General features: G+C 62.7%; 2 protein-coding genes across 5 annotated transcripts in view; one reads left to right on the top strand and one right to left on the bottom strand.

The window, feature by feature from the left end:
• MEGF6 (multiple EGF like domains 6) overlaps positions 1 to 2,183 on the top strand; it is a 72,615-nt gene extending 70,432 nt beyond the window's left edge. For all 3 annotated transcript variants that reach the window (XM_038166496.2, XM_072027011.1, XM_072027010.1), the window contains 2 exons: positions 111 to 242; positions 402 to 2,183. In XM_038166496.2, the coding sequence (XP_038022424.2) occupies positions 111 to 242; positions 402 to 469 (200 nt within the window). In that variant the 3' untranslated portion in view covers positions 470 to 2,183. The remainder of the gene's footprint in view (positions 1 to 110; positions 243 to 401) is intronic.
• On the bottom strand, positions 2,018 to 12,021 carry ARHGEF16 (Rho guanine nucleotide exchange factor 16). Of its 2 annotated transcripts, XM_027443366.3 has the most exons (15): positions 11,711 to 12,021; positions 10,410 to 10,968; positions 9,699 to 9,750; positions 9,134 to 9,303; positions 8,442 to 8,498; positions 7,915 to 8,075; positions 6,645 to 6,797; positions 6,029 to 6,158; positions 5,609 to 5,683; positions 4,768 to 4,860; positions 4,396 to 4,550; positions 3,916 to 4,095; positions 3,498 to 3,571; positions 3,065 to 3,166; positions 2,018 to 2,738 (listed from the first exon to the last, which is right to left on the bottom strand). In XM_027443366.3, the coding sequence occupies exons 1-15, from the start codon at positions 12,004 to 12,006 to the stop codon at positions 2,599 to 2,601; spliced, it is 2,397 nt and encodes a 798-aa protein (XP_027299167.3). In that variant the 5' UTR covers positions 12,007 to 12,021; the 3' UTR covers positions 2,018 to 2,598. The 2 variants fall into 2 exon arrangements, with proteins under 2 accessions (XP_027299167.3, XP_071883129.1); XM_072027028.1 differs by lacking the exon at positions 5,609 to 5,683.
• Between the last annotated feature and the right edge of the window lie 964 nt (positions 12,022 to 12,985).

Below are 12,985 nucleotides of genomic sequence, written 5' to 3'. Positions count from 1 at the left end.
GCCACCACCACCACAAGCCCTGTGCGTGGCTCGGTGGGGAACGCTGGTGCCATCTGGCTCAGCAGGACCCGGCTGAGCCCTCCGCACCCTGAGCGCCTCTGTCCCCGCAGAGTGCCCGGCGAACAAGTACGGCCCCGACTGCGCCCTCGGCTGCTCCTGTGCCCCCCACAGCTCCCAGTGCAGCACCAGGAACGGGCAGTGCCGCTGCCTCCACGGGTACATGGGCCCGACCTGCCGGCAAGGTGAGCCCTGGGCTCGGCACCACCCTGCTGAGTGCTGCGGGATCCCAGCGCCAGGCAGACACCGTGCTGGGATCTCTGTGCTCATGCCTGCTGACCCCACGCCTGCTGCCAGCGGTGCAGCCTGCAAGGGCTGAGCCCGTGCCCCTGCTTCCCTTCCAGCTGTGCCAGCCCAGGTGCCCACCAGGCCCCCGCTGCCCCCAGGGGAGCTGCAGTGGACGGAGCACTAGGTCTGGCCGCCGCCAGCAGCGCCCTCGGTGCAGGACCCCCTGGAGAAGCACAGGACCTGTTGCTGAACTTGTTTACAAGCCACACACATTAATTAGTTCCACCGTGCCAGACGACGCTGCTGCTCCGAGCGAGGCTGGAGTGCTGAGCACCACCAGGGCACCCGGGAGCTGCTGGGGCTGGACACAGGACCCTGAGAGCCGGTGCCCCTCGTGCCGGACACCAGCAGTGTTTGCTTCTGCTCGGTGGCTGGGAAATTGCTGGCCTTCACCTTTTGGGTTTGGGTGCTGGGTTTGGGGGGGTGGGGAGGGAGGGAGGTTTGGGAGGGGCTGACATTATAGCCAAAAATAGGTATTTATGCAAGAATATTTATGGGCAGCTGCACAGCAGCGTTGTCAAAGCTGGCGGGTGACCATTCCCAGCTCTGTGGCGCTCATGCCCAGTGTGGCACCACGGCACTTGGCTGTCCCTGACCCTGCAGCCACCCCGTACTGTAAGCTCCCGTTTGCCGTGGGAGAAGGTGCTGGGCTCTGCAGCCAAGAGCCAGTCCCAAACCAGGGCTTTGCCAGCCCACCTGAGCATCCCACATCGCCTGCTGCAGGGAAAAGCAAGCCTGAACCCGGTGCAGTCAGCGTGCTGCATGGCACGGCACGGAGCGCCTGTGTGGGCTGGTGAATGCACAGCCCTCGTTAGGTGTCCTCCTCTGTCCTGGCCCCTGCGACATTCCCCTGTTGTGGTGGAAGCCCAGAGGCTGAGAAGGGGCCGGAGGAGCTGCCAGGAGCCGCACAGCCACAGTCAGCGAGCACGAGAGCGCTGCAAGGCTGCCACCTGCACAGCGGGGACAGTCACTGCCAGGGGATCAGCCCCGTGACGGGGACCAGCAGCTGCCTCACCTGGCCCTGTCCATGGATTTGCACAAAGCCCCTGGGCAGACACGGCCCAGGACCCGGTGCTGTCGGGGGCACCGGTCTGCGAGCAGCAGTGGGACGCCCCCAGCCCTGCCTTTAAATTATTCCCCCAGGGGCCAACTGAAAATAATGAAAGAACTGTTTTCTCTTCCGGAGGGAATTTATTTTAATCTGTACATAACTTGTAATTTTTTGCTAATTCTTTTCTTATTTTATTTCTTCCTTAACAGTATTTTTTGCATTAGATATCACTATTGTGAAGAAATAATGTTAATATAAGTCTGTAGTGAAGGACCAAACTGGTGTAATTAAGGTTGTTTGTTGTACGATCGATAACCAGGGAGTAGGAAGAGTTTGTTAACGTGCCAAACGACCCCGATGAATCCTGCTATTCTTGCTGCCGATTCTCCAGACAATCATACGCCGTGTTACCCTTGCGCTCAGGTGCCAGCTGCATCCGACTCCGGTTCCTATTTATTTCCTTGCTGGGCTGGGAAGCAAAAGCAGCCTCTGCCGAGCCAGGGGGACGGGGACGCGCTCGGCCCCACCAGGCTCATGGTGCCCAGGCAGCCCCGGGTGCCAGTGCCCAGCCCCATCCCCTGCCCTTCCACCCAAGGAACACAGAAACTTCTTCAAATTATATTCTTTTTTAAACCATTTTTATTTCTTACTACAGAAACTTCCTTTTCTCATGTAGCTCGTGCCTCTCTCCTAGACTCTGTCTCCTCTAATTTCGTACCGGTTAAAAATTTTTAATTACTCCGCAATTAAGAGAAATAAACAGAAAGCCTCAGTGACTTTCTATTTATTTGGTCTCTCGCTCAATTAAGCTTGAATTCTGTTGCGACCCGAAGTGGTTTTTTTGCAGGATATTTCCTGAAACACACACAGCTGGGAGCAGGGAGTGCCCAGAACCCAGGCTGGGGCTGAGCCCTGTCCCCTTCAAGCTGGGCCAGGACCTCAGCTGCTTCTCAGGGCTTGTTCCAGGCTGGTCACATCGGAGGGGTGACCGGGGGCACCCGCTCCAGGTCCCACGTTACCAACTGCTGTCACCGTGGCTCCAGCTGCAGCCCAGGCCCGACTACGAAGCCTGGTGCCTGTGAGCGCCCGGTGCAGGCACAGTTCGAGAAGAAAGGCTCTCCTGCCTTCCTTGCCGTGGGCTGAGCCCACGGGGGTTTGAAGCCCCCTGGCCAGGGCCGAGGCACATCCCCGTGGTGCCGCTCCTACACGTCAGTCTCTATCCGCAGCCTCTCCATCCGCCGCACGTTGCACTCCACCGCCGTGCGGTTCGTGATGGCCCGGGCGCAGGACTGGGGGAACCAGCCCCTCTCACCGTCCCGCAGCCTCTCGCCCCAGCACCAGCCTAGGAGAAGAACGAGTGCTGATGCCACGGGGAAGGGTGGTGGCCGCCGGGGACACGCGTGCAGGGTGGCAGCCGCAGGGCAACCCTGCCATGGAGGTGCCCGCAGTGGGGCTCTGCCCCTGGCTGCTCCCACAGCCCAGGGCTCCTCGGCTGCCCACCCGTGGCAGTAGGAGCTCCTCCAGTGCCCCACTGTCATCTGCTGGGCCACAGCTCCAGCCAAGGGCACAGACTTCAGCCCCTGCTACAGCTTCGTGGAAGCTTCCGAAAATCGCTCAGCCCCCAGCTTGCTGAGACTTTTCCACCTCCAGCTGCCCCCCAGCACTTACCGTCCTCCCCGCCCAGCACCAGCACCACGTCCGCCTGCTGCAGAGAGATCTCGTCCGCCTGCTTGGCCATGTAGGCACGGGTTATCTCCACCTGGCTCAGGTCTGCAGGGCAGGACGAGAAAAGGGAGCGGGTGAGAAGGGACGGCCGCACCGCACCGGCCAGTGCAAGCCAAGCTTCCTGCACTGCCCTGCCCTGCATGCGCGTGGGAGGCTGAACTGCAGCCTAAGCCTCCCCCAGGCTTCCTCCTGTCCCTCCTAGGAAATGTATTCGTGCTCTGAGTGAGGAAGAGGCTAATATCTGAACGGGAAAAACTCCTAACAAGCAAGGCGCGGTACCCTGAGCTCTCCTCCTCTCCATCAATGTGTCCCCAGCTCCATCGCAGGCAGGAGTGGGTACAAACCGGGCAGAAAGGTGGGATTTGCACCCCCGTACCTCCTCGTGGTGTGGTGTCGGGCTGCTCCCGCTCTCTGTGCATCAGCGCTGTCACCCACCGCGCCCGGTCGCTCCTGGCAAGGGAAAACTGGGATGTGCAGGGAAGCCACGGGCAGCAGCGGCTGCTGGAAGTCGCCGAGAGCTCCCCAGCAGCACGAGGGCTGTCACGGGCAGTGGGACTGAGTGCGAGCACACATGCTGAGGTGTGCAACAGCACAGAGACCTGGCTGCACTGCTGATGTGTGATATGAGGAGCGTTTGGTAAGGTAAGGGGAAGAAGGAAGCACTGCAAGGGGGAGAAGCACAGCAAGGGGCAGACACCCACGCAGGACAAGCAGGAGGGGCAGGGCGCCATGCAGAAGCCCCCCAGGTGCCACCCAGGGTTCATCCCCCGTGCAGCAGCACAAATCCCACTCACAGCGTGTCCGCCGCCAGCAGCACCTCCTCCCGCCTGCCCTCGCTGTCGCGCTCCAGCACCACTCGCAGCAGGTGCCCCCCTGCCTTGGCGGGCGGGGGGGAAGGGGGCTCCGCCGCCTCCACCTTCTCCACCGAGACCTGGTCCAGCGTGGCGTAGTTCATGACCGTGTAGCTCTCCTCGCTGCAGCAAGGCAGGACGGGCACCTCAGAGCTGCCTCCCCGTGCTGGCCCAGGGGACCGTGCGCAGGGGGCATCACCCGCAGCCCTGGTGCCCATCACGGTGCTGATGCTCGGGGTTGAATGTGCTCTGTGCACTTGGGGGCCATTCCCAAACGGAATTTGGTTGCTGCCCTAACAAGAAACACCTCCAAAATGCTCCCAACGGGGGAACCTTGAGGTTTCCTTGGGCTGCTTGGGAAAGCAAGGCTTGAATCCACCCAGCCCCTTCCCAGCGAGAGGCAGGGGTGCCCCCCAGCCTCACCTTTTCTTCTTGGTTATGATCAGGACGTCGTTGAAGAGGAAGAGGTAGCAAACCCTGCCAGAGCCCTTGCGGAAGATTCCTGCCTCCTCGGAGAAGAGCAGGTAGAGCTCACCCCGCTTCAGCAGCCAGCGGGACGCAGAGATCAGTGGAAAAGGCTGAAATGGAAAAAAAATGAATGACTGATGTCCCGTGTGGCAGGGAACACCAAGTCAGAAAGCTGTGTTTGAGCTCACAGGGGACTCTAGAATCATAGTTGGAAGGGACCCACAAGGAGGATTGGGTCCAAGCCCTGGGTCACAAAGGATCATCCCAAATAAATCAAAACACAAATCAGTGTGGATGGACCCAGCCCCCACTGCCACCCGTCCTCACCTTCTTCTTTCCGAACTCCAGCTGTTTCTGCAGGGTGTACATCTGCTCTGTCCTCTCCATGGCACGAGCTCCCTCGTTGCAGTTCTTCACCAGCTGGAAAAAAACACAGGAGAAGGGGAGGATGGAGGAGGCTCAGCACACGCTGCCTCTGCATCAGCATGATTACGGCTGGCAAAGATCCCACTGCTGCTGGCTGCCTCCGACAGGAGACCTCGAGCAGGTCTCCAGGATTTCCTACCCAGGACATCACCAGGAGAGGCAGCAGGGTCCCTCTGACCACAGAGAAACCGAGCACGGAGCTTCACCAAGGGGCAGGACCAAGAGGAAGGAACGATCATCCGAGGAGGGGAGGTAAAGAGGAGGCTGGCGATGGAGCAGACAGGGAGCCACGAGGGGGTGACAACCAGCAGCGAAGGCAAACGGAGGTGGGGCAGCTGCACTGCCAGCACCAGGACCACAGCTGCCACTGCTGCTGTGCCGCTGCCCTGCTTGGTTCCCTGCTCTTCGCATGGATCTCCAGAAATGAGGCAAGAGCAGCCCAGGGACACCGCCACGGGGCCTCCAAAACGGGGAGAGCACCCCTGGAGAAGACAACAGTGAGGGGAAGGACAAAAGATGGCCAAAGAGGAACGAAGAGAAGATGACAAGAAGGAAAAAAAATCACAATCACGTGAAAAAGCTGGGCAAGGGAAAAGATGTGTGCATCCAACAGCTCTTCAGAGCAGAGAAATCCCAAGTGGCCCCGTGAAAGAAGGAAAATCAGAGGCCAGCCCCCAGGTGGGGACCGGGGTGGTGACACGGAGCGCCGGGAGGGAGGGGAGGTGGTGGTGGCTGTCCTCACCTTGCTGATGGCTTTCAGAGCTCTGGTGGCAGCCCCGTACGCTGCAGTGCATGCTTTAGTTTTTTGACACACAGTCTAGAACACCAAGACAAGATGCTTTAGTGACACTGCAAGGCAGAGCAGCTGCGCACTGACAGCCCCCTGGGCTTTGCGGAGGCGATGCCTGCTCGGACCTGGCAGGGGGACAGGACAGGACAGGACAGGGCACGCTCAAAGCACGACTGAACAGTGCTGGTGGCTGCGAATCCGGCTCCTGGCAGGGCTCTAACAGCAGCCACGTCCCGTGACCATCACCTCGTGCCCCAGGCAGCCACCCGGCCCTGCTCCCGAGGACCCCAGGTAGCAGCGGCCCCCTGGCAGATCGCTGCTTGGCTCGGAGCAGCAGGAGGTGCCCGGCGCGGCCACCTCTGACTTACTTACATCTAAGAGCAGGGGAAGCCGCGTTACTCGCTGCATAGGGAGAATGAGAAATGAGATCATTGGCAGCCCTCCACATTCTGGTTTCCTTTCAATTTGTTTCAAGGCCTCTTTAAATAGGGGGTTTGTGGTTCTGGAACGGGACAAGAAACCTCCATTAACGTTGCTGTTCGGTTATCAAGACTTTGCAGAGGGTTTCCCCGTGGGAGGCTGGCAGCGCAGCTCCAGCACCAGCCCGTCCTGCTCAGCGGGCACAGAAAAGGGATCGATCCACGGGCAGGTGATGGAAAAGTGGCTGGAGATGCTGAATCAGCCAGAAGTTGGGAAGAGCTGTCAGAAACGGCCGGCACCACGGGGACAGCCTGGACAGAAGCAGCCTCCACAGGCATCCCTGAAGCACCCCACACCACCGCCCCCAGCAGGACCCGCTCGCCGCATGGCTCGGTTCAGCACGGGGCTGCACTGCCCCCAGCTGGCCCCCATCCCTCCTCTTCTCAATACACAGCCCAAATCCCGTCCCACACCACGCAGTACAGGTCTTAGAGGCTCGGTGCTCAGCAGGACACGGCCCTGAGCAGCTCGGAGTCCCCCAGGAGCCCGCGCGCACAGCACCACTCACAGCAGCTTCTGCAGTGTCCTCTGCTGGTACACCTCGTTGGAGCAGTAGCTGACGTAGGGGTTGAAGTGCTTCGAGGCGTGCTCCTCCACGATGTCGCTGATGTCGGGCATGACGAGGTTCTCCTGGTGTCGCTTCTCCAAGTCTTCAAAGAAGCTAGGGGCACAAAGCCAGCGGCCTCACCACGCGCCTCACCGACGCAGGGCCCAGGGGCGGCTCAGCCTTCCCACCGCCTGCCTTGCTCTTGGTCCCGTGGCACGGCCCAGCTGGAGGCCCTCCCTGGTGCCTTGCCCCTTTTCCTCCAGCCCCCCTTGCACCTTTACTCCCAGGGGTCTCCCCTCAGCTCAGGCCTTTGCTTTGTCCTCCCGCGGCCCTTTGCCAGCCCCAAGGGGCACCTCTATGGCCTGGACTGCAGCTGGCATCTGTGCAAAGTGTCTCTGCGGCAGCAGGGCAGTTCTAGGGCAGCAAAAGCCTTCTGGTTTATGAGTTACAGAAGGAGATTGTCCGGGGGAGCTAACAGACCAGAGCGACGCACAAGCTGCCAAGCTCGGTGCACTTTGCCACGAGCAGGCTCTGCTGGGACCATCCCCGCAGGCCAAGTGTCCCAGAGCAGAACAATTCCTCGAATTATTCGCTCTGGAGCGACATTCCCACGCTGGGAGTTTTCCCCAAATTGCCGCAGCTGAGATGTGCACCAGCTGCTCGACTTTCCCCACAGCCACCCATTCCCATCCCCCAGGAGGGTCCTGCGTGCTGCAGCCCCCCCGAGGTCCCCCCGCACCCAGCCCAGCTGTGGGGACCAGGACCAGGAGCAGGAGCCCCCTGCGCCCCCACACCGGGTCTCACGGTGCCGCGGCACCGCCCTGGCGTGGTGTTCCCACAGCACCCGCTGCAGCTCCCACCCCCGGGGGGCAAAGGGCGAGCTCTCGGAGGAGGCAGCTCCGGGTCCCACATCCTGTCCGTCTGTCTGTCTGGGAAACCCCCAGCTGGGAAATTCAGCAAACAGAAACACCCCGGGCACGGTGATGGAGCAACAGGAGCACCCCCACTTCAGTGCCTGAGTGCAGCCACGCGACTGCTCCCTGCTACAAAACCTCCGGGTGAGCAGAAAACGGCAGCAGGGCAGAACGGAGCCCTTCACCCCCGACACCAGCACCAGGACAATTCTGAGGGGCTGCCTCAGCACCACGGGGATGCTGCTCACACACAGCAAAGCAGCAGAGCTCCGCGCTGCACAGCTTCACCGGCGCGGTGCCAGGGCCCGTGCACTCACCTGGTGCTGACGGCCAGGATGTCGCTGATGTTGGAGAAGAGGTGGTGGTGCTCCGTCTGCGTCATGGTCTCCTTCAGCTCCTCCGACTTCATGAAGTGGGACACCAGGATGCTCAGGCTGTGCATGTAGGAGTACTCGGACGTGATGATCTCGAACATCGCCTGCAAGCAGCGGGGAGGTGAGGAGGCAGCAGGACAGGCTGCGGCACCACCGGCAGCAAGAGGGGTGAGCTCCAACTTGCTGCACCTCATTTACATTAATAACGACCTTATAGCATGCAGTAATAACTCACATTATTTGCATTAATAACGTCTGGAAACTTTTTCCAAGCATCCCCTGATACCATCTCGTGCATCGCTTGGCCTACACCAATGTCTGCATGCTTTCGGACAGCCCCAAAACCACGCTGCACCACGAAGATGCTTTCCCTTCTGGCGGCTGTCCGGAGCACCTGGAGCCCCCGGGATGAGCCCCCAGCACCACCCGTCCCAGCAGGACACCCCCATGCCCCCGCGGGTCGCTCTCACCTCCTGCCGCTTGCGCTCCTCGGGGGTTATGGTGTCCAGGACGCCCGCCTCCAGCACCTGCAGGCAGCACAGGGTCAGTTCTGGCTCCCCGCAGCCCCAAACCCACCCCAGCAGCTCCTGTGCTCGGCAGTGGGAGTGCTTTGCAGGCAGGGATTGCTCTCCACCAAAAACACCAGCGGCCAGAGCCGCCTGCCCTCCCCGAGCCTGCCGGGGTGCCTCAATGAGCGCAACCACAGCAGCTCGGCCGGCATCTGCCCAGACCTGCCAGGAGCCCGGCGTGTCCCAACCAGCACCGGGCTGCCCCAAAGCACCCCACAGCCGGGGTAACACCGCTCACTATTGGTTTGGCAGCTCGGACAGCTTTTAAAATACACTCTGCTCTATTTCTTTTTAGTAAGCAGGTCACCTTCTGGTGCAATAAAGGCTTTCAAGAACAGATGAGCAGAAAAATAATCTTTCACAACATGGAGACTGCTCGAGGTGCAGCCTGGCCTTCCCAGGTGAGGGTTCCCAGACCCAGCAGAAGGCCCGAGGAAATGGCCTGGAGGCAGGAGGCGAGCTCACACAGCTGCTCCAGGGTTTGAGGACAGCGGCTGGGCGAGGCGGTGCTGCTGCCCAGGGCTGCGCTCGCTGCTTATCCATTTCCCCCGGGGAACACAGGACGTGGCCAGGAGCTGTGCTCCTGCTCCTACCTCCGGCAGCTGGCTCCAGGTGACCTGCGCGGGGCGATAGCTCTGCACCACGATCGCGGCGTCGGGCGGGGACGGCTCCTCGGGGATGGGCTCCTCCAGCAAATCCTCGTCCGACTCGTGGCTGACCGAGTTCAGCCCTCGCTCGCGGATTTCCTGGTACAGCCGGGGCTCTGCGGCGGGGAGCACCGGGGGGTGAGAGCAGCCTCCTCCCGCCTCGCCTCCCACCACCTCCCCACCCCAGCACCCAGCGGCAGCTGGGCCCAGCACCTCCCAGCTGAGGACTTTGCACGGCAGCAGGTAGCCAGCAGCCCTGGCTGCTGCCAGCCTCCGCAGTGTTTGCCCTGAGCAAACAGAGCCGGGAGCATTCCCACTGCGAGTGCAGCTGCACCCTCCCGGGGAGCGGGGCCGCGGTGTCCACGGTGCTGCTGCTGCAGGTGGGGAAGCGCAGGGGAAGCGGCTGCCCTGGGCCAGCCCCACACGCGGCCAAGGGGCTGCCAGGGATTCCCTGCATGGGCTGGAAAAAGGCACCACAGAGCAGCTGGGGAGGAGGAGAAGCAGCACTCACGGTCCTTGAACGAGCCGCCCCGCTTCTGCACCCGCTTCCGCCCGAAGGTTCTCTGCGGGAGGAAGAAGAGGAAGAGGAGAGCTTGCCACCACCGCGAGGAAATCTCGCTGCCACGGCAGGACCACACAACCACAACACTTGCCACAACGCTCGTGCCAGGGTCAGACACCCACCGGCTGTATTCCGGGCCCTGGGAAGCATTCGGCTCCCTCGAGAAGGGGAGCAGCTCCCCGGGCAGGCTGTTTGCAAACACCACCCTGTTGTCTCAGACCGCCTGTTGTCTACACTTGTTGTTTGCCGTACTGAAGTGACTCAGCTTTCACCTCGCATTATCAGGGTCACAATCTGAACGATCCTTTGGTTACTCCGCTGCCTTTCCCATCCGTCTGTCTCGCACCTGGACTTTGCCTGCTCGGCATCTCGGCCCTCCCAGCCCTGCTTCGCCCACGTCTGGGTGCCAGCACGGGGCCCCCGCCCGGCCACCCCGCCCTGCAGGCCCGTGGGAGCCCTGCAGGAGCCGCGATCCTCACGGAAGCTGCAGCAGCTGCTCCCTGGGGACCCAAAGCACCCGTAGGTGACAGCCCGGCTGCCCGGGCTCAGCACACCCTGCCAGCTCCACGCTCCTGCAGGCAGGAGGAAACCACAGCCCCTGGAAGCAGCTCACAGCCACGGGGCCCAAAATAAACGGGGTGGCAGCGGGCACAAACCCACCTTGTTCCTGCCAGGGCTGCGGGCACGGGGAGCGCTCCCCTCCTCCAGCATCGGCTTCAGCGAGGGGGCGGCGGCCGCTGGCTCCATCTCCGTGCCCAAGCCCTTCATGGCAGCACGGTAGGACATGTTCCTCAGGTTGCGCTTCAGCATCCCCCGGCCGTCCTCCTCATCCTCCTCCTCCTCCAGGTTGATGCTGGGGATGGACGCCCGCCTCTGGTCCGGCCACGCGGGCTCCTGGCTGGAGCTGGCCGCTCCCGTGCTCAGGGGCCGCGAGGGGTTCTTGGTCTTGGTGGAGACGGCCAGGCTGCGGGGGATGAGCTGCTGGGTGCCCACCTTCAGCGCGGCCGGGCTGTCCGTGCTCAGGACGATGCGGCGCGGCTCAGCCAAGGGGAAGGGGCCCAGCGGCGGCGCCGAGTCGGGGCTGCGCGTGCCGGACGGGGAGGTGGGGATGGAGCTGGGGGGTCCCTGCCGCAGGGGGTGGCATCGGTACTCCAGGAGCAAGGGCTTGTCGTCCGCATTGCTGCTGTGGGGGCTCCGGGACATGGCAGCGGCTGGAGAGCTGCATGAAAGAGACGGACGGGCAGACAGACAGAGGACAGAGTGCCTTCTCCCAGCAGCTGGGGCCATCACACGGCATCGTGTGGGGACACGGGGACAGGGCCTGGGCTGGGAGAGGAGCAGGATGGAGCCCAGGGTGCTGTTACATCCCCGCTCTGACCGGGGGCAACGCCTCGCCCCTCGGGTGCTGAGCGGGTGTGGGTGGGAGCCCGGCAGCCCCCAAAAAAACAGGGACAGATGGGGCTGACGGGTGCTCCCCCTCCACATCCAGCATTGTGCAGAGGCAGGGTCACTGTGGGTGCACCCCCCCAGGCCTCACTGCCCTCCCCGTGCTCTGAGCCCCCCTGCAGAGCCCAGGCACGCAGCCCCCCCCCTTCCCCACCGCCTTCCAGCCCAGTTTTGGCCCCCTGCAGCCCCCCCGCCCCAGCACCCAGCGCTCCCCGTGCGGGGTGCCACGGACCCAGCTCCTTCCCCGCGGAGCTTGAGGGAACCCCACGGCTGCGCCCCTCCGACCCGAGCCCTGCCCGGCCCCGCTCCGAGCCCCGAGGCCCCCCCGAGCCCAGGGTCCTCACCCCGCTCCCAGGGGACCGGGACGGGACCCGGGACCCCGCGGGTGCTGGGGGCAGCCCCACGGAGCCGAGCCCCGCAGCCCCTCCTGTGCTCGCCCCGAGCACCCCAAAAGCACCCAAAAGCCCCCCAAAACCCCCCCGGAACGCGGGAGGCCCCGGTCTCCGGCTACTCACAGACACCGCCTCAGCCCCGCCAGCTGCGGAGGAGGAGGAGGAGAAAAGGGAGGAGGAGGAAGAGCAGGAGGAGGAGGAAGGGGAGGAGGAGGAGGAGTTCCGAGGAGCCAGGAGCCGCCCGGGGCCCGGCCCTGCCCGGCCCGGGGTTGGAGGAGCGCGGCGGAGGCGGAGGCGGCCTCCCTCGGTCCCGATCCCGATCCCGATTCCCAAACCCGATCCCTATCCCGGTCCTGATCCCGGCCCTGATCCCAGTCCCGGTCCCAATCCCGGTCCCAGGGCTGCAGAGGGAGCTCCATGCGGCTGCCCCGCGCTGTGCTCCTGCTGTTCGACGCCTCACCAAGGAGCCGGGTCCCCAGGGTGCTGCTCCCAGCCCCAGCCCATGCTCCTGGGGCATCCCGCCCCGTAACGCCTCACAGGGAGGCCGGGGAGCACCCGGTGCACTGAGGGGTGACCGAAGGCTGCTCCGCCAGCCCTGCTCGGGGTCTGGGCAGCCACCACCAGCTCCAGTGGGCCAGGGACTGTTCCTCGCTCCGGGCACACGAGGCTCAGCCTCGCAGCTGGGTCTCCAGTGGCTGGGAGAGGCCGCAGGCTGTCCCTGCGTGGGCATAAAGCGTCCGTCCTGAGCACCCCATGGCCCCAAGGCGGCGTTTGGCCATTTGGGGTAGGGAGTGCCCCGGGGCCGGGCTGGGGGCAGCCACCCCGCGGCCCAGTTGCCTGCAGAGGCCGGGCTCCGCTCCGGGTGTTTACTGGGAGCAGATTTTTCCCTGACCTTCTCTTGTGCCCTCCGCTCTGATTTTTTTTCCCCGTTAAAAATGGAGCCTTTTTCTCCCTGGTTTATGGAGAATCTCAAGTGCTTTCTGGATGACAAAGTCCACTTGTCGGCAATATTCTTCTAAAAGACTCCGCTCTCCCCTCGCCAGACAATCGCTCTATTATCAGCGCTTTCTTATCCGAGAGGTTTTTTTCTTTCCCTCCGGGGCTAATAAGGAGAAAGCTGCCGGCCGTCACAGAGCTGCAGAGGGCTCCTACTCAAGAGTTCAGCCACGACTGAAGCCCTCGCACGGCAAACTCCAGGGAAGTGCCATTATGCGGGAGGTGGGATCCCATCATTTGATCACGCTGAATGACTTTTTGAAGCAGAGACCATTCACCGGTTTTGTAATGCGCGTTGTTAGCTCAAAGACCCTGCTTTCAAGTCATTTTTGCTCCCGGTGCCCCCGCTGAAACATCTGACCGCTATCACTCGATAGTCGCTAACTCGCGGCTCTCAGCTGT

The sequence above is a fragment of the Anas platyrhynchos genome, chromosome 22 (assembly GCF_047663525.1).
Source record: "Anas platyrhynchos isolate ZD024472 breed Pekin duck chromosome 22, IASCAAS_PekinDuck_T2T, whole genome shotgun sequence".
Lineage (NCBI taxonomy): Eukaryota > Metazoa > Chordata > Aves > Anseriformes > Anatidae > Anas > Anas platyrhynchos.
This window is presented reverse-complemented; position numbering and strand designations above follow the sequence as displayed.